General features: G+C 37.2%; 1 protein-coding gene across 13 annotated transcripts in view; it reads left to right on the forward strand.

Annotated features, from left to right (window-relative positions):
- Window positions 1-25,920, forward strand: part of GTDC1 (glycosyltransferase like domain containing 1) — a 379,170-nt gene that overhangs the window by 311,855 nt on the left and 41,395 nt on the right. For all 13 annotated transcript variants that reach the window (XM_047722447.1, XM_047722446.1, XM_047722452.1 and 10 more), the window contains one exon: window positions 14,000-14,109. In XM_047722447.1, coding sequence (XP_047578403.1) covers window positions 14,000-14,109 — 110 coding nt within the window. The remainder of the gene's footprint in view (window positions 1-13,999; window positions 14,110-25,920) is intronic.

A 25,920-nucleotide genomic window follows, 5' to 3' on the forward strand; every position in this document is an offset into this window, starting at 1 on the left:
TCAGAAAAAAATTATTTCATATACCAGCCAATGTACTTCTGTAATCCTCCCAGACAAGATGATTATCAAACAGACTTCTTCTTGCAAAAATACCTTCTCCGTCTGATCTCTTACTTAGCACTTTATTCTCTGCTTCTTGAGACTAGACCTGGCACAGAGACCTTCTAGCACTGGCAGCCCGCAGACCCTGTTGATGTTTGTGCTGAAGGAGAACTGTTCGGCATTGCACTCCAGGCCCACTCTTCTCCGTGGAGAAGCGCCTTGTACCAGCTCTCTCTAAGAATCCAAGGGTATCCTGCACCTACTTCCACCTGTCTGCCTGCTTTTGGACAGCTGTTCCACCTATTGCATGTTTCAGGCTTTTGGGTGTCTTATTGTTGTGGAAGATCACGTTTGCCCTCCATTGCTAGTTCTTCTTGTTGCTTTTAGGTAATTTCTAAGAGGGGAAGAGAGATGAAAAGAGATGACAGTATACTCTCCCGATTTCAGCTGTAATTATCATTAAGAAAGTGGGGCGCCTGGGTGGCTCAGTGGGTTAAAGCCTCTGCCTTCGGCTCAGGTCATGATCCCAGGGTCTTGGGATCAAGCCCTGCATCGGGCTCTCTGCTCAGCGGGGGAGTCTGCTTCCTCCTCTCTCTCTCTCTCTGCCTGCTTCTCTGCCTACTTGTGATCTCTGTCAAATAAATAAATAAAATCTTAAAAAAAAAAGTGATTTGGTAATGACGCTGTAATATTCCTAGGAAGGAATGATGAGCATGTGAACTATATCAAGAAAGGAAAGACAATGATGAGAATGAGAATAGGAGTTGGTTCAGGGACTGATCACTATTGTGAGGGTGACTGGGTTCATTGCGGCTTGGATGACTGAATTAAAGGTGACATTTGACAAGATGAGGGATACAATCCTGAGAAGAAAATTTCAGTTGTAGATATGTGTCTTTTTACACAAATGGAAATTTTACTTTAAATCATATTTGTAACTCTATGTTGTAAATAATCATTGCCATTTATTGAATGCTCACTACACTGTTTGCATGTGTAACATAGTTAACTCTTAAGCTGCCTCCACGTATAATTATCAAGGTAAACATTGGAAGCTTGACAACGGTACATTCCACTTACTATCAATAACTGATTAAAAAGTGTAGCAAACTTTATCCCCCCACTTACAATGGCTAATAAACTCATTGGATGGCTGCCTGAGTGACTCAGTCGTTGAGCTTCGGACTCTTGGTTTCAGCTCAGGTCATTATATCAGGGTTGTGGGATTGAGCCCCATGTTAGACTCCAAGCTTATCAGGGAGTCTGCTCCAGATTCTGTCTCCTCCCTCTGCTGCTCCCCTGGCTTGCCCACTCTCGCTCACTCCCTCTGTCTCTCTAAAATAAATAAATAAATCTTTTTTAAAAACTGATTAGAATATTCTTAAATCCCCAGTTCTATAAATGAAAGATAAAGCAATGATGATTACAATAATCATTATAACAACAATAATAATAACAGCCATCCTTTATTGAGTATTTTCTGCTTGCTAGGCTTTATAAATTTTTTCATACAGATCATCTCACTTAATCCCCTCAACAGCCCTTTGAAGTGAGCATTATTAGCCAGATTGTTACAGATGAAGAAGTTAAATCTCTGAGTGGTTTGGTTCCTTGCCCTGGATTACAGCTATTGAGTATCAGAACTCAGATTTTAGCCCACTTTCCATTAGGCTATATTGCTCGTATAAACTTTTTCTTCATTTATTCTGATTAAACTCATCGTTAGAACAATAGTCATAAATGAATTGGTTATTATTAGCTTTCAAGGAACATCTTTTTCTCTTCCTTTCAGGTTTACCTACACTTATAAGGCACTCCAGTCAAAATGATCTTTCGCCAAATAAACTATACACCATACCTGACTATTTTTATTATCTATTCTTTACCAGAAATAATTTATTCTGATAACCACTAACCATAAGTATATTTAATTAATTAAGATTTCAGTTCATGAGACTTCCCAGTCTGGAGCACTTCTTGAGCAACATAGTTAATTTATAGCATGTAATATTATAATATTCAGAATCTCTTATTATCTTTCCATATGAATAGTTAGGATACCTTTGGTACCTACTGTAGGCAGTTCTTTTTTTTTTTTTAAGATTTTATTTATTTATTTGACAGAGAGAGATCACAAGTAGACAGAGAGGCAGGCAGAGAGAGGGAGGGAAGCAGGCTCCCTGCTGAGCAGAGAGCCCAATGTGGGATTCGATCCCAGCACCCTGAGATCATGACCTGAGCCGAAGGCAGCGGCTTAAACCACTGAGCCACCCAGGCGCCCCTGTGGGCAGTTCTTAATAACTTCTAATAAGCAACGAATGATTAGAGTAACAAGGGGCTGAACTTTTTTCTTTTATGGTATTATAAGAGGGACCACGTAGGATGACACAGATTAATTCCATTTATAAGAATGTAGGGAAACAGAGGAGATACATAATTAATCCTGTTTATAAAATGAAAAAAAAAAAAAAACGCAACATATGTAGCAACAAGAACACATCATTTTGAGCAGGTCTTTCTAGAACAGACATTCCATATTGTGTTCCTCCTTTCCCACAGTCATTGCCATGACAATCTGGTGTGCTTAGCAGTCGCTGCTGAGTAAGGGAGACTGTCTCTTCTAGGGGATCTCTGTGTCAGCCAAAAAACACAGCAGTCTTCTTTGGGTCTAGAAGCAAGACATAGTATGTGAAATGGACAGAATTTTTGCATTATTCTCCCCATTGGATGGATTTCTTATGAATTACTCTGTCCATTTTTATTTTAATATTTTTTAAATCAGAGTGAGGCTTTGGAGTAGATTTTTCTCTTCAAGTTAAGATTCTTTGCCATATGATTGAAGACCTTGTCATTTCTAGATGTGACAAAATGTCCACAACTGAATATGAAAACCTGTTATTAAGAATTGAAATCCATTTTGATGAAAGACATCTAATAATGCAGACCATGTTTAATTCTCCATTAAAAAAAAAAACTTAATCCTTCATGTCATTTCATAGACCTAGCCTACCATAGTTTTAAAAATATAACTGTCTCTATTCAGACATGACACAACCATCATTCATTCATTTCAAAGTCGTATTTTGAGTGCTCGCCAACTTCTGAGTCAAAGAGTTTCTCTGATGTTATGGGATTTCCAGGCTCATTATAAGGGGACAGCATACAGATAATTATGAAATAATGTAAAAAAAAAACACATTCCTGAAATCATCAGTAGCATATGAATGTCAGTACCAGACTGATTCAGACTGAGATGGCATCTTGCAGGGATGACTACTGGTAACAATAAATTTAAAGTCAATGAGAGAGACAACAGACAGGGAGTGGCAGAGAAGTGGGGAGAGCAGTGTTCCAGATTCAAGAGTTGTAGGCCCAAGAGCTGTGGATTGTAGAGAGCAGAGAGAAAGGGAGAGGGTGAAAGTGAATATGAACAACAGTGCTTATTTGCGGGGATAGCAGGAGTAAATGGTCAGTGGAGAAATCGGAATGTTGGCAAGTTTGAAAACAGCCTCCTTGTGTTCAAAAATGTGTTGGGCTTGAGATCCTGGAATAGCAGGAGAATAAGGACATGGTGATATGAGAAAGGAGCTTGGTCATTAGTGCTATGCTTGACGGGGCATCAGTGTAGCTTGTAAGTATTATACATGAGATGTCATTGGAAAGGCCAAGTGAAAATTCTAAATATCCACCTGATTATAGAAGTAGTAAGATCATCACTTACAGTAAATGGGAATAAGAGGATTAGATTCAGAAGAGGTGATCTAGATTTAGAGTTGATTCACAGTAGTAACTTTTTATTTTTTTTTTAAGATTTTTATTTTTTAATTTGTTAGAGCAACAGAGAGAGAGGGAGAGAGAAGCAGACTCCCCGCTGAGCAGGGAGCCCAATGCGGGACTTGATCTCAGGATCCCCAGATCATAACCTGAGCCGAAGGCAGACGCTTAACTGACTGAGCCACCCCAGTGCCCAATAACTTTTTAAACTGTACGCCAGGGTTTGTTCTAGACATGGGAAGTACTGGGTAAACAAAAGCATAAGTTCTACCCTCATGGAACTTAAAACATAGCAGAAGGTAAAGCAGGTAAAACTTCAAAAGTAGGATAGTTCCAAAAGTAGAGTGAACAATGTAGGACGGGAGGAAAAACAAGAAGGAATTAAGGATTCTACAACAGAGAAATTTGAATGTTACAAAAAGCACTAGATGTCACTTGTAGTATTATTTGAAACATCAAAAAATGGGGAAAAACTTGAATTGTCCATTAGGAGGAGAATTTACTTAAAATTTTGAAATATTAGGTAACCATTTTAAAGTGGAATATCTATATGTGTTGATGGAAATAGATGTCTGTTATGCATTAGTGACAATGGGAAGTGACCTCATATTTATAAAATGAGGAAGAAGTATATAAAAATACATTCACACAAAATACATGTTTGCATATGCCTAGAAAAAAGTTGATCCCTGTGCACCAAACAACTGTTAGTAGTGGTTAATATCTGAGGAGTACAGTCATGAAGGGTAAGGAATAGGGGCTTTCTGACTTCATATATTTCTGAATTATTTGTATTTTATTACAATGGCCATGCTTTTTTTAACAGTTAAAATGTGTATTAAAGTAATTTTAGGGGCACCTGGGTGGCTTAGTCAGTTGATCATCTGCCTTCAGCTCAGGTCATGATCCCAGAGTCCTGGAATCCAACCCCGAATCAGGCTCCCTTCTCAGCAGGGAGTCTGCTTCTCCTTCTCCCTCTGCTGCTCCCCCTGCCTGTGCTCTCTCTCTTTCTGTCAAGTAAATAGATAAAATCTTTTTTAAAAATGTGTAGATTCGGGGCGCCTGGGTGGCTCAGTGAGTTAAAGCCTCTGCCTTCGGCTCAGGTCATGATCCCAGGGTCCTGGGATCGAGCCCCGCATCGGGCTCTCTGCTCAGCGGGGAGCCTGCTTCCTCCTCTCTCTCTGCCTGCCTCTCTGCCTACTTGTGATCTCTGTCTGTCAAATAAATAAATAAAATCTTTAAAAAATAATGTGTAGATTTACATGCAGTTGTGAGAAATAATACAGAATCCCCTCTTGGAATTCTGATGGTACAAATGTTGGAGCTTCTCTTGTCCCAGAGGTCCCTGAGGTTCAGTTCTTTGTTATGTTAATTTAAAAAATTTTGGTCTAATTTTCTCTCCGGAGTTCACATTGGGTAAATTCTGCTTATGTCAAGATCATTGATTCTATTCCATGCAATACTTTTTCTACTATTGAGCCTTTCCAGTGAGGTGTTGTTTTATTTTTATTTTTTTTTAATTCCTTTATTATACGTTTCAGTCCTATTATTAAAATCTCCTAGATGTTGAGATTGAGCACTTGAAATCTGACTGTAAGCTTCCCAACAGGGTAAAATAGGAAACAAGAATCATGTATCTTCCTATATGAGAAGTAGAAACAATTCTCAGGGATGTCAGGGTTTCCTAGACTGAACCCTGCAAGAAGTTTCTAACTATAGAAGGGGGAATGCTGGAGTAGCTCTAGGATAACTAGCAATAGTTTTGAATGTATTTCTACATATCTCTTAGAAATGTTATAATTCAAAAGAAAGTATAAATGATTAGTCGGTTTCAAATTACAGCCCCAGTCATCACATTTGACAAGGAGCAACTTTATTACAGAGGGAAATAGAAAGACTTAGAAATGAATTGGGGAAAGAGTTTAGTTCCATAGAACCTCCCAGGTCTGAGAGGAAGTAATTATGTACATTATGATGATTTAAAAGTATGTGTAATAGTGGATGCCACTTAAGTAACATCCAAGAATGGGGAAGACCTAATTCATCTTAATTAAGGTTCTTCATGGCCTGCCAGTTCTTTGAGGCATGGGTATCTGCAGGCTGGCTGGCCAGAGTTGCAGAGAAGGAGAGCTTATTGATAAATTAGATGGCTGAATGAAATTATTGTATACAATATCCAGGGAGAGAGGAAATCATTGTTGAAGAGAAACAACCTGCAGGCTCTAAGCTTTTAGCAATAGGGAGATTTAAAAGGTAATCATGTTGTGGTACCTAATGGGAAAAAATTATTTCTTTTCACTGGGTGACCATCTGGATGGAATGAATGGGAAGATTTGATTGGGGAGAAGGTCAGTGGGTTGTAGTCTAAGTACACTATTTGGAAAACAAGCAAGGGACCATTTCTAAGAAGGCAGAGTATGGTCAGTGGTGTCAAACTTAAACTGTAAGGAGCATCAGAATGGATGGGGCAAGGGTGGGAATTGGGGAATTGGTATTGTTAGAGAACACTTTCATCCAGGAGAATGTGAGAATAGGAGCAAAGTTGTAAGGAAAACACAGGAAGGAGAAAAGACAGACATAGTTCGTGTTCTAAGTTGAGAAGATCTGTGAAAAGTCACCTAAAAATAGCCCACTATTGTAACATTTATTATCAATAAATGTTATCAGGTAAAAGGGGTACCTTAAAAATGCCAAAGACACAAATGAAGAAATTATAGAGTAGGGAATAAGATCACAGGTTTCTGGAAGGAAATGGAATATAAGAACACAGGTCTCTCAAAAAGAAGCAAGATAGAAGATCTGGAGCTCTAATAGACTTTGAATTTTGAAAGGCAGACATCTTTCCCTCTGCTATTAAAAGGAAAGATGAGAATATGAATGTGCAGATGGCATGAAACCCTGATATGCATAAATTAGAATTTTATTTTTCTATAACTTAATTTCTGTGCAATGGCCCTTTTCAATATGGTGACAGAAAGCTCAAGTAGTTCAAGATCCTGTCTTCCATCTCCCTGGTCCTCATTCCTCACAGGCCACTGCTGAGGGATCCCTTGCTTCTGCCTGTCTGCCAGCAGCTCTGTGATTCTTCCATGACATGCTCAGAAACCATGGTTCCACTGTTATGCCTACCATAGCTCAGGAATCTCTCAGGCATGTCCCCATTACTGTCTGTCTAGATAGACTCGCTCAGACATTCACTCTCAAGTTGTGCTTCTCCCACAAGGTTCTGACCCAGGAAGTGTGCTGAATGGCTTCTGGGACTCTCAAAGTTCCTTCACATTTCTTGTCTGGTGGTGAAACGGCAGCACAGGGTGGAAGGGTGTGTGCTGCACTCATGCGGCATTTTGCTTAAATACTTGTACCTGTCTGAAGTCCTTACCATTTATTTCTACATGGATTGTTGCCCCTGTAATCAACCAGGAAGATTGTCCCCTTTCTTGGTGGGGTTTGGAGGCCCCCATGCCTGGCCCATGCCTTCCCCAAAGCAGTGGACATAAAATATCTTAGCATCTTGAGTATATTGGAGAGGAGAGGAGCTGGAATAAACTAATTAACATTTATAAAATATTAAAATACTATCAATACCTTGGGGAGCCTGGGTGGCTCAGTTGGTTAAGTGACTGCCTTCGGCTCGGGTCATGATCCTGGAGTGCCAGGATCAAGTCCCACATTGGGCTCCCTGCTCAGCAGGGAGTCTGCTTCTCTCTCTGACCCTACCCCCTCTCTTGCTCTCTCTCTCTCATTCTCTCTTTCAAGTAAAGAAAAATTTTTTTTAATTTTTAAAAAATAAATAAAATAATACTATCAATACCAAAGATGAAGAGAATGAAAGTTAATTGTAGATCTCCAGGGTGCCAGGTTTTTTTTTCATTCCTAACAACTGACTTTTTAAATATGGATATTACTGTTATCCCATTTTAAGGATGAAAGGATGAAGCAAGTGAGGCTATAAGTGGTTATGTGATATAGCTGTAACCATATTGTGGGTCAGTGGCAGAGACACTTTTCTCTGAACTGCACCTTTCATTCTTTCTCTAAAAGTAGAGCTGAAGGACAGAATGCAGCATGAACAGTCTTCAGAGAAAGCCACAATGGAGAGTCTTGGTCTTGGTCAGCCATAAGTAAATATTGGTGGGGAGGTCTGGTAGAATGAGAGAAAGAGGGGCACTAGTAGTATCCAAGAGAGACAGAGACAGAAGTCAAGTAGTTGGTGGCAAGAACTATCGGTTGAATTCTATGCGAAGGAGCATTTAAGATGCAGAAACCACAAATGTGGAGGGAAACCAGAACTGATTATTGCTATGTTGGGTCTGTAGAGAAGAGAGAAGTGTTATTGGCCTTAGAAAGAAGAGTAGAGAAGTAAATGATTGTAACAACTAACACAGGGTAATAAATGGAAACTTTAGGTTTGTGAACAAGGAACACATCACTGAATTTGGAAGTAAAGCAGTACTCCATGACAAAGAAATAAAGATGGAGGTTAACATATCAGAAAGAGAAAGAAATTTGAAACCATGGTGTTAGAGAGATCATAATTTTTATTACTTGCACATATTCTTATTGCCATCTCTTGTCCAATGGGTTTTAACCTCAAGTCACAAGAATATAAGGAATGTCCAGGCCTTGCTGGTCTGGAGACAAAACCATGGACTGAGGGTGCCAACTCTTTCTTCTCATTATGTGTAGGAAGAAAGAAAGAAAAAAAAATCAAAGATTGTATAGAAGAAAGAAGATGACTTTCAAATGCAGAGACATAATTTCAAATGCAGATTCAACCTCTTCTGTGTGATCTTAAGAGGAAGAATATTTATGATCTGGTGCCTGGCTTGGAATCATCAACATATAGCAGGAGCTCTACAAATGTAAATCATTTTTTTCATACCTTCATTTATTCAATCCATTTTTTTTTTTTGAGCATCTCATTTTATGCCACAGATAATGTATTAGTCAGTATAGGTCACATTATGCTGCAGTGATGAACATCCCTCCCCCATGTCAGCTGCTTAACACAACAAAAGTTTATTTACCTCACTAACTCAAAGTCTGCTGCATGGTTAGCTGGCCTTGCCTCCATGTAGCAGTCCAGACTGTCTCCCTTTTATAACCTAAGTCATAACACAAGCTCTCCACAAGGATTTTTGCACCCAAGAAAGTGTTATTCAGAACTACTCTTAGATACTTCTCCCTGCAGGTAACACAAATCGGTCAGCTTGCATCCCACAGACCAGAACTAGTTCTATGGCTTCCCCTACTGGGAGGAGTTAAACCTGGAATCTTCTGTGTGCCCAGAAGAGAGAAGAACCAGATACTGATAAGCAGAAGTAAAGTCTTCCACTACTTGGCAAAGCACTGGGTACTTATAGTGAACAAACTAGTCATCCTTTATGTTTCCTTCATGGAGCTCTCAGTCCAGAGTGACATGCTGCTGGGAAACAATAGCATGGGTAAAGAGCCAGGCTTCTGCCCAGGCAATGCAAGGAATAATATCAAAGAAACTGCATTCTGTAAGGATAAAGTTATGTGGGAAAATAGGAAAGGGTAACAGTTTAGTGTAAGTGACAAGTATGGAGAACTTAGAAATCCTCAATAAATATTTACTGAACGAATGTTAAATGAGGAATAAGAAGAAATTTAGCTCTACAAAACTAAACGGGAAAGGCAACAGAGAGAGAACAGATATAGGAAGAAAAAACACATGGAAACAGTTTATGCTTTTCGAATGTTCTGAATAATATTTGGGAATAAAAGCTGTTCTTGCTATATCTGCTGCTTCCAGTAAGCCTGAAATATTTCCGTGCTGGTCGCTTCTGCCATAGTTGGGCTGCTGAGGAACTCGTTCCCAGCCAGACTGTTCATTCTTACCTATTCAAGAGTGAGGGGATTGTGGGAGGCTTGGACTTTGACTCATCTTCAAGAATGTTTTTAGATCAGTCAAGTTTGCTTGATGGGCAGCTATCAAATATAGAGGGGGCAGAAGAAAGTAGGAATTATGCTACTATACATACTGAAAATGGTACATCAGCCAAAAATCCTATGAATACAATTTTGTGGCAGAATGTTGGGGGGGGGGATTAGTTCCTTAAAAGCATTAAAAGTGATTTCTATTAAAAATCTTTATTAAAGGGGCGCCTGGGTGGCTCAGTGGGTTAAAGCCGCTGCCTTCGGCTCAGGTCATGATCCCAGGGTCCTGGGATCGAGCCCCGCATCGGGCTCTCTGCTCAGCAGGGAGACTGCTTCCCTTCCTCTCTCTCTCTGCCTGCCTCTCTGCCTACTTGTGATCTCTGTCTGTCAAATAAATAAATAATCTTTAAAAAAAAATCTTTATTAAATAATAGAAAACATGGAGCGGGGGAGTGGGAAGAAACCTAACAACCCGTGTTAATATTTCGGTATACTTCATCCCAGACTTTTTTTCTAGGTATACACACCCATTTGTCTTATAAAAGCAGTTCATATGGTAAATACTAATCTGTCATATACCTTTTACTTAACAGTATTTCTCGGGTATTTTTCCATGTCAAGAAGTATACTTCAATAGCATTATTTTTTTTTAAGATTTTATTTTTAAGTAATCTCTACACATCATGTGGAGTTTGAACTCACAGCCCTGAAATCATGAACCACACGTTCCCCTGACTATGCCAACCAGGAGCCCCTCTATAGCATTATTTTTAATGCAGTGTGGTATTGCCTATGTATCCAAATGTATTTCTTTATTATCCCTCTAAGTTGTTTCCAGATGGCTGCCATTATAAACCCAATACTGTTATGAACATATTCTAGCTGAATTTCTGTGTACCTCTTTAATTATTTGACAGGGTATCTTTTCTAAATTTTCTAAATTACTGGGGCAAAAGTCATATACACTTTCAGGCTTATTGTGCATATTACCAAATTGCCCTCTAAAATATTATTTCAGTTTAGTTTCCTATTAGCAATGGATAAGAGCAGAAGAATGTTTAGGAACCAGTAAGTCTCCAAGTATGGTTACATAGAGAACTGAGTGTATTATTAAATGTGTGCTTAAATCTTCATAGCTATTGGAAAAAGGGGCACTCTCTATTTATTTTAATCCTCCACCCTATATTTAATGTTTTGTGCTAAAATTATAAATATGAGAGCTTCACATTAGATTTCTTAGAAAGAAATTTAAGACAGATTCATATACTCTGCTAAATGGGTTCATAAATATTGTGGATGCTGGGATAGATTCCATGGATGACCCTTTGGATATTTGGAATGAGTTCCTCACCCATCGAAATACATAGCTCTGCCCTTGACTGTCATTCGTGCCTTGATATATGGCTGTGGCTAAATACCTAATACTAAATTAGATGCACAGCATCTAATGATCATCTGAATGTTAGGAAATTTCTCATTTTTCTAAAGAGAAAACTGAGAGAAAAGTTTAGCAAAATTCATTATGTAACTTTGAGGTACATAAATGAAATAGAGTATCTACTTATATGATCTACTAATTTAGATATAAATAATACTTCAAAGCGCATATCCTGTAAAATAATTTTAGAAGTATTGCTCTTTTCCCACCCTTAAATCTCATGAAGCAGTTTTAGCCCAAATTCCCCTTCCGTGCATTCTTGACATCAGTATGGTGGGTGCCATCTTTTCAGGAAGCTGGCATGTTTCCAGCACCTGTCATCTGGAACCCTGTCTAAGCTGCTTGGGGTGCAAGACTTGGGAAACTGTCATCACTGGAAATCTTTTCCTTAGCTATAAAAACCTACTTACTACTCACAATCCCTAATAACGACTTATTCTGTTACTTTTTTTAAGTGATCTTTAAAATACTTGTTTTCAACAACGTCCAGCACTTTGAACTGTTAGGTGATGTCTCTCAAAATAATTACTAAGTCGATATTAAATTCCTTTGCTTCTGTTTTTGCCAGTCCCATCGAGTGAATGACTGCTCCCACCATCCAAAACTGTCACCATTAGGCATTGTTTCAGGTTAATGCAACTTCCTCAAACAGTGCTTTTTTTGAAATAATTGTAATTGAGAAAGTGCCCAGTATTATGAAAGACGTTAGAAGGACTTTAGTATAAAACGCCTCTTTTCCTGGGGGATAATTTTGGGGAAGAAAAATCTCACTTTACATTCGTCCATATATTATAGGTTAAACAAGAGAGGGATTCATACAAACCTCTTTTGTGTTCTTATGCAAAGTGACTGTTGAATATGAAAGCTTTTGTCCACCTATAAAAATATCTGAAGAAACGGGTGAAGTGCTTTATTTTTCATTTAAAGAAATTGAATAAAAACATTTTTAAAAATCAAAAGGATACAGTAGGATTGTAAAGCATTTATCTTGTATGGAAATGCTGTAAGTGCAGGTTCATAAAACCTGCTGCCCTGAAAACATACTGGAATCTTTTCAGAACTACAGCTTCTCCCTGATTAAACCTCCTCCCAACCCCAAACTGCATCTATTTTAAGTTTAATACAATACAAACAAACAAACAAAACAGCAGGAACTATTTAGAATAAATATTCTCTTGAGGATCTGTAGCCAAAATTTTTGGAACTCAAAATGAAAAATTTAGAGAACAGAGTGGCTAGATTTCCCTATAGTCTTACTCTCTCTTTAAGATATATTATATTGTTTCCATTCTTTTCATCTAAGTACATCCCAGAGAATCAGACCAAAAGAACATATTACAGATGAGGTAGCAGCTATTTGATTGATACGCTTGAAGATAGCATATGGTGTGTTCTTTACTTTCAAACTGTTTTGAGTCTTTGTTCTTGCCCACAGCGTATACAGTATATATGAAAACTATCCAAAAACTTCCCAATGGTACATGTATATAATATGCATCATTTTAAAAAGCGATCAACATTTCACCATTGCATTCTTTATTATTTGAAGTAAATCAAATCAAGAGATACAGAGCTTAAAATAAGTTGTTACAGAATTCAAATTCTATAAGATCTTATAATTCCATAAAATTATAAATGCTATTTTAAAATGTTAATCAGAAGATGCATTTGTTTTAATTCTTGATACTGAAAATATTGACTGAATTGTGAATTAACACATTTAGGGTTGCAGATGTCATTTTTCATGAGATTTCCTGAATGATGTAATTTTCATATTTCATATAGCAGTTTGATCAATTTACAGATTTATTTTACATAATTAGTTGGTAAATGAGAAATTCAATTGCTGATATATAACTATTTCCCTGTAAAATAAAAAAATAAGTTAAAATTCTGAATTATAAATAAAAAACAAATATTTTGAAGACATCTGGTCCACATCTGCCTGAAATAAGATAATTTGAAACAGTGCAATTAAATGCAAAAAATACTGAAATATTCACACCTTACAATGTAAAAAATAACTCATTTCATTTTAATGTGATTTCTTGAACTGATGAATTCTTTTTTTTATTTTGGTGTCCTTTAGCCTCTCATTCTGTCATTATAAAGAAGACTGACAAGCTAAACAAACAAAAATAATCCATGTTTTTCAAAAGCCTCTACTAAATGAAAGAATTATCTTTATTACTATTCTTTTATGAGTTGACTAACCTCCACTCCTGAGTTAATACTCAGCGGACTTACACTCAGGCCTACCCCCTTTTGATGTATTTATAATTCTCCATTCAATTATTTAAAATGAGAGATTAGTGAGAGAGTCTGTAATCTTGCTCCCTAATTGTGCGTTCCTTGTGGGCACAAAGGGGCTCAGCAAATGTGAGAGGAAGGTATTCATACCCATGAAAATGAAAACATCTTTGGTACATTCTCATGATCAGTAGAGAATCGTCCTTTGAAGACTGGTCTTTTCTTTTGTTAAAAAACTCGTGTTAAGTGGAAAATTAAACATTTTAGGAGAAAGGGAAATACACTAGACTTTCTATAGTCTAACCCCAAAAAATGTGAAAAACAAGATAGATTCCTCCTTTAATAAAAGGCTGCAGAGCCTTAAGATTTCAATAGAACTGGGTTTTGATTCATGAGAGAGAAGTTACATTCATGAAATCACTCGATGCTGATGCTGCAATTCAAGGTTATAGGGGGAAATCTCCGCTTGGATGCCAGAGGTTCCCTTAACTAGCAATAGACCACAAAAGGAGTTGATACTGTGAAAAGTGAAAACATTATTTCTAACGAATACCATAAGGTTTCACAAGTTATATTTTGTGTGTTTATTTCCAGGGAACATGATAAAGATCCGGAGAGTTTTTTTAAGGTACTGATGCACCTTAAGGATTTAGGACTCAATTTCCACGTGTCTGTCCTTGGAGAAACCTTCACAGATGTCCCAGGTATCTCTTTTGAATTTCCTAATGCGTAATTTTATAGATGGCATAAGCTCTACAACTTAAGTATTAATTTCCATGTTTCCCTTGTTAGAATAATCAAGATGAGCACGGTTAACCAAAGATTATACGATGGCATTAAAGTGTGATTCAATTAAAAAAATACTTAAGTAAGCATTCTTTGATTTAAGTTGAGAACGTGAAGTCATCTCTTTTATCAAATATAGTTTATACAATGTAACTTGATGTAAATAAAATATATTGCTTTAGGCATCTTAACACTTAAGGAAAGTGGAAATTTGTAATTGGATATACAACCTTTCACCCCTGGGGTCACTGGTTTGAATCTTGCTTGCACTGGTAATGGCTGAAATACATTACCATCTGTTAGGTGGACTGTGTAAAGCATTTTGGCATCAGACTTGTAATGTGGAGTAGCCCACAGTCTACATCTAGTTGTCACTGGCCCATGGCTTTTTTTATTGAGTTGCAGAAACAAAAATTGAAGCTGATGGCAGCAGGTCTTCTCATCCTTAATTCCACACAGAGCCTCGTCAGATCCATTTCCTTCGCCCTCATCCTCAGTGGGCAGTTTGGGTCAGTAAGATGAGCATCCTGACCCCTTTCATAAGCACTTTAGTGTTCATATTATTTTCATTGAGGAATAGTTGACATACAATGTTATATTACTTAAAATATTATATTAGTACAATAGAGATTTGACATTTGGATACATAGAGGGAACAGTTACTACTATAAATCTAGTCATCCTCTGTCACCTTCCAAAGCCAATACAATATCATTGACTGTATCCCATGTTGTACATTACATCCCCATGGCTTACTTATTTTGTAATTGCAAGTTTGTATCCCCTTCATCCATATCACTTACCCCAAACCCTCTTCCCCTCTGTCAACTGCCAAACTGTATCTATGAGTCTGGGGTTTTGTGTTTTGTTTTGTTTTGTTTTGTTAGATTCCACATGTAAGTGAAATCATACAGTATGTGTCTTTCTCTGACTTATTTTGCTTAGCATAATGCCTTCAAAGTCTACCATGTTGCAGATGTCAAGATTTCATTTTTTATGGCTGAGTAGTATTCCTGCGTGTGTGTGTGTGTGTGTGTGTGTGTGTTCACAAGTTGTCTTTATCTTCTTTATCATCTGACATTGGACATTTAGGTTACTTTCATATCTTGGTTATTATACATAATGCTACAGTGAACACAGGGGCACATATATCTTTTCAGCTTAGTATTTTTGTTTTCTTTGGATAAATACTCAGAAGTGGAATTGCTGGATACTATATTGGTCCTATTTTTACATTTTTGAGGAACTTCCATACTGTTTTCTGTAGTAGCTGCACCAACTTACATTCCCACCAACAGTATATGAGTGTTTCCTTTGCTGTACATCCTCGCCAACATTTGTTATTTCTTGTCTTTCTGATAATTGCCATTCTGGCAGGTACAAGGTGCTATTTCATTGTGCTTTTTGATTTGCGTTACCCTGGTGCTTAGTGATGCTGAGCATCTTTTTCATGTGTCTATTAGTCATCTGTATGTCTTCTTTGGAAAAATGTCCATTCAGATCCTCTGCCATTTTTTAATTAGATTGCTTGATTTTTTTCTGTCATTAAGGTATACAAGTTCATTATATATTTTCAGTGTTAGCCCCTTATTGGATATATGACTTACAAATCCCCTCTCATATTCACTAGTTGCCTTTCCATTTTGTTGATGCTTCTCTTAGCTGTGCAGAAGAAGCTTTTTAGTTTGATGTAGTCCCATTTGCTCATTTTTGCTTTTGCTTCCCTTGCCCCGTGAGTCAGAGCTGAAAAAGAATTGCTAAGGCTGACATCAAAGAGCTTACTTGCCCTGTTTTCATCTAGGAGTTTTGTAGCTTCAGGTCTCCCATTTGAGTCTTTAATGCATATTGAGTTGATTATTATGTATGATGTTACAAGATAATGCTCCAGTTTTATTCTTGTGCAGATTGCTGTCCAGTTTTCCCAACACCATTTGTTGAAGAGTCTACTTTTTCTCCCTTATATACTCTTGCCTCCTTTGTTGTAAATTAATTGACAATACATGTGTGGATTTATTTCTGGAGTCTTTGTTCTGTTGATCTTGGTGTCTGTTTTAATGCCTATACTATACTATTTTGATTACTATCACTTTGTAATGTAGTTTGAAACCAGGGAGCATGATACCTCTAGAGTTGTTGTTCTTTCTCAAGATTATTTTGGGTATCATGTTCTTTTGTGGTTCCATATGCATTTTAGAATTATTTGCTCCAGGTCTATGAAAAATATCATTGGAATTTTGATAAAAATTGAATTGACTCTGTAGATTGCTTTGGGTAGTATGGACATTTTAACAGTGTTAATTCTTCCAGTCTATGAGCATAGAATATCTTTCCATTTATTTGTGCCTTCTTCAGTGTCTTCACCAATGTCTTGTAGTTTTCAGTTTATAGGTCTTTCACCTTCTTGATTAAATTTATTCCTAGGTATTTTATTCTTTTCGATGTGATTATAAATGGAATTGTTTTCTTAAATTCTCTTTCCAATAGTTTGTTATTAGTATATAAAAATGAAACAGATTTTTGTACATCAATTTTGTATTCTTCATCTTTACTGAATTCATTTATTATTTCTAACAGTTTTTGGTGGACTCTTTAGAGTTTTCTATGTATATGTCATATTATTTGCAAATAGGGACAGTTTTGCTTCTTCCTATCCAATTTGTATGACTTTTATTTCTTTTTCTTACCTAATTGCTATGGCTAGGACTTCTAGTACTGTGTTGAATAAAAGTGTCTAGAGTGGGCATCCTTGTTTTGATTCTGATCTTAGGCAAATTCTTTAAAACAAAAAAAAATATCTTATTTTTAAGCAATTTCCACACCTAATGTGGGTCTCGAATTCACAACCCTGAGATCAGGAGTCACACATTCTATTGACTGAGCCAACCAGGTGCCCTTGATTCTTATCTTAGAAGAAAAGCTTTCCACTTTTTAGCTTTTCACTGTTGAGTATGATGTTAGATGTGGGTTTGTCATAAATGGCTTCTCTTATGCTGAGGTACATTTCCTCAATACCCTCTTTGTTAAGAGTTTTCATAAATGAATATTGAATTTTGTCAGAGGCTTTTTCTACATTTATTAAAGTGATCATATGATTTTTATTTTTCATTTTGTTAATATGATGTATTACATTGAGTGGTTCACAGATCCCACTTGATCGTGATGTATGATCCTTTTAATGTCATGTTGAATTCAGTTTGCTAATATTCTGTTGAGGGTTTTTGCATCTATGTTCATCAGGAATATTGGCCTATAGTGTGTGTGTGTGTGTGTGTGTGTGTGTGTGTGTGTTTTGTGTCCTTCTCTGCTTTTGGTATCAGAGTAATGCTAATCTCACAAAATGAGTTTGGAAGCTTTGGTAGGAAGTGTGGTAGAATAGGACCAAAGTATGGAGGTTCTTGATAACCAAAGTAGATTAGGTAAAAGTAAGAAATAAGGAACCTAGATCATGAACAGGAAAGAAATGTGATGAAACTTGTATTTTAGGAAGCCTTATCTTTCAGTGGTATGAGGCAAATTCACAGTAAGACACTACAGTGGTAATCCAAGTGTGATTCTTGAAGTGGTGGCTGAGAGGTTAGTGAGAGGGATTGTATGACAGAGATATTCTCAAGGAAAGCACAGAAAGGAATTTGGAAAATGGATAGCTACCGAAGGAAGGAAGAAAAATTCATTGGCAAGGCTGGTGAATCTTGTTTGTGGCAGCATTGAGGTGTTTGTGGATGGACTGAGAAGTATGACTGGAGGAAGTCCCTAAGCAAAAGGCTTCTCAGCCAGTTTTACTATTGAGTAGTTTTAAGCCATCACTATAGAAAAGACTAAGATTTTACACAGGGCCATGTTCTTGGGATCACAGTCTACCTCCCCACACATTAATATTGAGCTATTTAGAGCAGTGTGGAGGGTTCAAAGTGGGGTGTGGAGCCTCAGGGGCCCAAGTACTGAGTGCTCCGTAGTTATAGGTTTCAGTTTTGGCTTGACTGCGGCATATACTTATTGAGCACTGTCAGAGGGGAATTCCACAGTGAACAAGACTCAGCTCCCACCTTCAGGGAGCTCTGCCTTGGGCAGATACTTATGTACAGTTATAGGTACCTAAGATGCTGTGAAATAATTAGGGAACACTGTTGAAACCCATAGGAAGGGGTATCATATTATTTATGACTTTTCCAGTCTCACCAGTCTCATCTAGGGCTCCTTCTGCCTTAGCCTCTGGTCCATCTCTGTCATTCCAAATGTGAGTCAGCTTTCTTCATGACTACAGCAGTTCACCTTGTACATAAGAGGAGTCCAAGTTGTGTATGGACAAATGAGCCTGGTAGCTTTCCAGGTTGTGTTCCTAGAAGACCACCTGGCCAATCTTTAAAGTTTTCCTAACAGGCCATTCTGTATATTTTCAGCCATTTGTATCATTGTCTTGGTTTAATAAACACATAGCACTCACTGTATTCCAGGCATGTTCTAAGCGATTTACAAATATTAACTCTAACTTCTCATAACAGTCTTGTTCAGTATTACTATCTCCATTTTTCTCAGGAAATGAGAAAGTAAGTAAGGTCACATAGCTAGGTAGTACTTTGTATTACTCTTCTAATGGCTTTCTATGTTCTTGTTTACTGAACCGTTTCTCTAAGTTTAAACATTATTTTTTTCCCCAACTTACCATCCAACTTCACAAAATGGTTACCTAGCAAGCATACATTTCTTTACTGTTGTCTCTTTTGTATGCTACATTAGCATATCTAAAACCCATACCATAAGCCAATTTACATGCACTGTAATATCAGCCAGAGGACTTACTGTCAGTACTACTAACACTTGCAAAGAAGTACTTTTCTTATAAATATTTGCAATAATAATAATTATTATGCTATCAATTGCCACTATTTACTGGCAGTTTGCTTCTTACTTGGTCTTTTGCCACATTATTTACTGTAATGCTCATGATAAGCCCTATGGAGTAGGTATTATCATCCCGCTTAATAGGTAGAAAGACTGAGACTCTGAAGGCTTACATCATTTTGATTGCACCACCTGTGAGTTAAACTTTTATCTTTCACTTACAAGACTTAACGAATTGGAAGACCAAGAAAGGCTTAATATATGATTTTTTTTTGCTTTTTAATCAAGATATGACTTATATATAACACTGTATAAGTTTAAGGTGTCCAACATGTTAATTTGATACACTTATGTATTGTAATATGATTACCACTATAGCTTTAGCTAACACCTCTCTCGTGTCACATAATTATCATTTCTTTTCTGTGATGAGCACATTTAAAATCTAGTCTCTTAGCAATTTTGAAGTATATAATATAGGATTGTTGGCTATAATCACTATGTTATGCTTTAGACATCCAGAATTTATTCTTTTAGTTGCAGGTTTGTGCGTTAATTTCTCTGTCTCCAACTTCCTTCGCTTTCTCTCTCCACAGATCTCTTAGGGAAATCTAGCACATCTCTGTGATGATGTTAATGCCAGTGAGTTTTACCGCCCTTTTTATGAAACAATCTCCATTAAGTTTCTTTTGAAAATGTTAAAACTGTATAGAACAACTTTGTAGAGTCTCCATACTATTGATTATTTTCAAGTATGTTTATTATTTTCACATTATATTGTCGTAAGGCTTTTATTATCCTTTTTCTGAAAAGTGTGGTAGATTATGATCCTAGTTTATAGACACATTGTTTCTAGCTCTTTTGTGTCATCCTTTCATTTTACAAGAGTAGACAGATTTAGCACAGTGATTATAACAGGTTCTTGGAGCTGGCAGCATGCGTGAGATAAGCAAGAGATAAAGACAAGGTCAGGAGTCATTGGGGCGCCCGAGTGGCTCAGTGGGTTAAGCCTCTGCCTTCGGCTCAGGTCATGATCGCAGGGAGCCTGCTTCCCCCTCTCTCTCTGCCTGCCTCTCTGCCAACTTGTGATCTCTCTCTTTTAAAATAAATAAATAAAATCTTAAAAAAAATACTAAGGTTAGGAATCAAACTGGGGAGTCCGTCTCCTCCTCCCTCTATGCTTTTATACGTATTCAGTAAAGGTTTTTTTAAATATCTTCTTTGGGCCAAGCACCATGCTAGACATTTAAGATGAAATGATGAATAAGCAGTCATGTGTTGGGATGTTTGCAGCTTGTCCCATATCAGAGCTTGATTTATCACTTACTATAACATTCCTTAGAAACATCAGAACTATCATTTCTTGAACACCTAGCATGTGCCAGGTAGTGTTCTAAGCACTTTGTGCATTGCCTCACTTACTCTTCACTGTTGTGATTAGAATTTTACTGCTGAGAAAAGCAAGGCATGGGGAGGTTAGGTCACTTGCCTGAAATTACCCATCCATCCAATTATGAAACTACATTTCAAAACTTTGTCAGCCTACCTCCAATACCATTGTATATTCTACATGGAAGCCCACAAAATCATCCTTGTTTTAAAGATACCCCCAATAATAGTTGTCATTATATTTAGTGTTCAATAAATATCATCTGAATGAATGAATGAATGAGTTTGGCATAGAGAACAATGCAATTTACATACCATATCAGGTATGTAGAAATCTACATTGAAACTCTTTTCAAGTACAAGAGAGTTAGTGACTAAAAATAGAGAACTGTAAGACTTAAGGAAGTTCTAAGTGGTTTTATGTTATGTTTTCTATTTTATATAGGAGACCTTGATTTAACATAAATCTATTTTCAGGTTTCTTCTCATCTTTCAGCTCTTAACATCAGTCAAAATAAGCTGAGTTCTGCTAAGCTAACAGTCTTAAAATCTCAATGGCTTGAAACATAAGATTTCTTACTCATGCTATATATTTATTACACGTGGGCAGTAATGTTCTACTCACTGTGGTCATTCAGGGAACAGGCTTGCAGAGAGACCCAAGCAACCACCATCTCAAACATTGCCAGTTACCATGCCAGATGGATGTGAAAACTAGGAGATCCTCCATTAACAATTCAGTGCTGTATCCTTAAAGTGACATAAGGTTCCACTCAATGCATTGGCCAGAACTTGTTGCAAGGCACTGCGCAACGGGGGCGGGGGGAGGGGGGGTAGAAAATGTAATCCTGAGTTGAGCCCAGAATGGGGGAAGAACAGAAATATTTGGTGAATAACACTATTGACCACCATAGCTCCTTAATATGCATCATGATCTGTGGCTGATCAGAGGAAAAAACCAAGCCCATCCAAGATGCCTGCCTTAATCTGAGTGAATCTATCCCCATTGAATAAAGAACTCTTAACAAATATTAGAGTACTCCCCACAGCTCTCTCACTGGAGACAACCTAGCTGGTGTTTGAAGACACATCTAGCAGCCGTATATCATAAGACAGAGTAATATGAAGTCAAACTGGCCTCTGTGGGAATGGAGCAAGTTATCACTTACAAGTGACCTAGCATTTTGGAAAGGTTAAAGTGACCGTCATGAGTAGTTTGTCCTCCACCCCCAAGGGACGTATGACAATGTTCAGAGACCTCTTAGTTCTTACAGCTGCTGGGGGTAGGGTACTGCTCACAGGTGGTGGTAGAGATCAGGATGCTAACAATCCTACAATGCACAGGACAGCCCCTTAGAACAAAGCATTATCCAACCCAAAATATCAACAATACCGACATTGATGAGCTCTGATTTTATAGGAATTGAAGTCAGAAGATCAGGTTTGGACTGGGTCCCCTAGCTTTTCTCCGTTACCCTCAGTTAATCCATCTATACAGTACAAAGGGGAAGATGGGAAAGGGAAATACAACAATAAAACCACCTGCCCTACCCACTTCAGTGAGTTAGAATGAGGATTTCAGCACAATTCCTTTGGGGAAAGTGTTTTCTTAACTACCTAGCAGATTTTGTTATATGATTCATGGACTTCCCTTCAGAGTTTGTATATGGAGTGAGTCTTTAATGCATTTTGGATCCAAAGAAGACGTTAATGATGCTGAACCTTAAAAGTTTGTTTCTGACACTATTTTAATTATATTTAATTCGGAAAATTGAAAGCCATTCTGCTACATAAAGCATCCATCAGACTCCATGTTACAATTGAACCAAAAAACCCAGAAGCTCTGCAATGCAAATGTTTTAGTTTTGACCAGTTCTCATGACAGGGTCACATTGTTAGCACTTGATGGTTTAAAAAAAAAAAAACAAATGCTTAAGATATCAAGTCAGTGGAATGTGTTTGCACACTTAATAATTTCCCACAAACAATAATTCTAAACAAAAAAAAATTTTTTTTTTTCTGTGAACCGACAAGCCTTTTAGCAGGGCTTTCTTTCCCACTGCAGACACCGTGGGAGAAGGAATTTTAGTTTTAGACATTGGGGAACCAGAAAGGTTTCAAGGAAAGTGAAAACCTGAAACTAACTTTTGGCAAATAGAAATCCTTCTGGTTCACCTTTAATTTGAGGTTAAGAACAGTATGTGGAAAACTTCTGGTTAGTATCTGACACGACAATGGTTATTATCGTGATCTTGGCATATTCTCGCTCCTTAGTTCTGGAGTCAGTGTTGGATGATTATATAACATTTCCTTCCTCTCCCATTTCTCTTTTCACTCCCAGCTACAGGCACATTTTCAGAAGAGCAGCTACACTAAGGGGGTGGGGGGAGGGATGTAATAGAAAGTTTCTAGGAATGCAAATCACTTTTATCACATTAATATAAAGGTATAAAATTTCGCTATAGGGGAGCCCAGCAGAAGGAAAGCTTATAAAATATATGGCTCAATGTTGAATTAAAAGATTATTACATATGAAATGAAAGAGCTGTGCCAGTAAAATTGAATAAACTCATTCTCTCTAGACCATACCATTCCTCAAGCCTTTCCTCCTTTTATATTTGTGATGTTATTACTACCTACTTCTTCCCCTAACACAGAAGCATTTACTGAGTTCCTATCGTGGACTGGCACCATATTGTGAATAACAAGAAGAGAAGATAGGTTCCTGCCCTCTAGAATCTTATTGTCTGGGAAGCAAAAATGTTGTTATAATTGTTTCATTATACCATGCCCTTGTTTATATTGGAATATTTTCAAAGAATTTTGTATATATTACTTGATAATCCTTACAGCAATGTAGTACACGTTCAAACAAGTTTTAGCATCCCAAATGTATAGCTGAGGAAATGATTTAGTTGGCCCCATTAAGTAGCATGGATCTGAGGTAGATTCTCGATGGACAGAGCCATCTTCACATGTTTCTTATAAATAAGTTAGTTTCCTAAGAATATGATTGGGGGAATCAGTTTCCCAAGAACATGATTTAAAACAGAAGTCTTCTGTCTCTTAGTCCTTTTCCAAAGAAAACGACAAAAAATAATGGAAAAGCAAGGAAGGTTCTATAAATGTGGACATGTATGCTCCTGACAGGAAATAATAAATACTGTAATAAAAATGACAGTATCTCTTAAGATAACTTATGAATTTAACAAGATTCCAATAAAGATGCCAAAATATTACTTTATATGTCTTCACAGCATACTTCTAAAATTCATATAAAATAAATAAATAAATGTGCAGAATATCAAAGGATTTTCTAGCAAAGGAATAACAAAGGGAAACATGTCCTACCATATTCAGAACATGTATGGATGGGTAACTTTTAAAAGAGTACTTTACAGATTCAAAAGTAGAACAATGAACAAAACACAATTCAGAAATAAACTCAATTTGTATATAAATTTAATATGCAACAAACTTAGGGTAACAAAAATTAATATATGTATTCCAGCTCTAAAATATAATATCATCAGTGAAAGCAATAAAATAAGTAAAATAAATACTTCAGTGCACCAAAAAAAAATTTCATGAAAAATAATTAATTATATATTTTAAATACACATTGTAGATAAAGGTTTACCGAAGCATCAACATAGCATAAGCACAGCAACTTACTGAATCTTACTCTGTGCCCAAGGCAAGGCTGAGGCATGTACTCTGATACCCCATTTGGTATCACAACAGTTCTCTCAGTAGATACAATTACTATCCCCCATGTACCAGCAAAGGCACAAAGGGCTAAGTTAAAAATTTGCCCAAAGTCACACAGCTAATAATAGATATAATGGTATCCAAAGAAATCAACACTAAATCAAATTTTGGAGGGAAAAAAAAAACTGATTTTACCAGTAACTACGTATAAATACAGGGAGTATGATAGAACAGTTACCTGGACCCAAGAATAAAAGTAAAGGCATACACTGATGAAGACTAGCCAGTTTATGGAAAAACATGACATGTATAGTGATGGCAACATAAAATACTTTTCTTGTATAAGTTACTATACACTTTGTTTGACTGGGTAATTTCACATTGAAGAATGTATCCCATGGGAATCCGTCCTAAGCCTTGCTCCCAGACATGTCTCAAGAAGTTGTTCTCTAAGTTGTAACTATGAAAACATGATTGAAGAAAATGCTCTTTCATTTTCCTAAACAGGAGTCCTCAAGGTTTTTGAGAAATGTGCACTTGGTGAGACTTTAAGGAAACACATAAATTAATTAAATAACAAATGGGAAAAGGTCAAGACATTAATGAACCAATAGGAAACTAGAAACAGACCCTAATTTAAGAAGTCTGTGCTTGTGTATGTGACAGAAGGTGGATAGATAGAAAGTCTTAGAATATGTCTTGTGAATCTTGCTTTGGGATTTTGTCCTTTTGAATTCCTTCAGTTGTATATGGTCGTGATTTGGAGTATAATGTGGTCAAAATAAGATGTGCCCCAATAGTAATACTCCCTTGACTATGGTAGAAGGCCTGCCTGTTTTTACAAATTCATGTTTCCTGCAATGTCTTATCAGCCCAGAAGTCTCTTGACAGAATGCAGCCAAATAGGGAGTGAATATCTGGGTCCAACTAGTGAACTTTTCCAGCTCTATCTTCCTGGCCTAAATTGTTACATTTGTAAAATGGAAACCATCAGAGATACATGGTCCAATGGGATGAATTCTATCCTGGAATTTGAAAGGGTCAGGATCTGCTCACAGCTCTCGCCATCGATCAGCCATGCCACCTCTCTTAGCCTTTGTTTACTTATCCATAAAATAAAGTCACCCAAAAGAGGTTAAAACTAGAAGGGGACGTGGGAGATTAGGGTATGTCAACTTTTAAAATGAAGTGCATATCACACCCCCAAGGGGATTTCACATAGTGACACTTTCTAGAAAAAAATCTCATGTAGTAACATTTTCTTATTGTGAAAAGAAGGATAACAATTCTGCTTTTTCAAAATGTCTTTTAGTCTTTATCATCCTGATATCTGTCTGCATTCCCAGTCCCAAATCCCACCCTCAGGCAGTTGAGAACTGTTGATGAGGTTGTCACAATGATTCCAGCCACCCTCGTGGCTGACTATAGTTGCCCAGTGTTCCATTCTGTAAGCCTTTGCTGCCTTCAACTTCCTAAGGCTTCGTGCATCTTTCCTCTCCCTTTTTTCCTGCCCTAAACAAGTTAAGTACAACTTCACAGACGTGGATTTCTTAGTGTGCTTTCAACCACCTTCCTAGTCTCACTTCAGTCCTTACATGTGAGTATCCCTGGGAGGTAGCCCCTCCCTCCTCCACCTATCACAGTTCAACCCATCTTCCATGACTCATCTCACCCACCTTCCCTGACCTCAAAATGGGTATGCTACCTCCCCTCTTCGAATGCCCATGGGATTTTATTTATACTTAGCTATGTATTTGTCATACTTCAGTAAGTTAGAAGGTGTTTGAGGA

This window comes from Lutra lutra, chromosome 3, assembly GCF_902655055.1.
Source record: "Lutra lutra chromosome 3, mLutLut1.2, whole genome shotgun sequence".
In the NCBI taxonomy this organism is placed as follows: domain Eukaryota; kingdom Metazoa; phylum Chordata; class Mammalia; order Carnivora; family Mustelidae; genus Lutra; species Lutra lutra.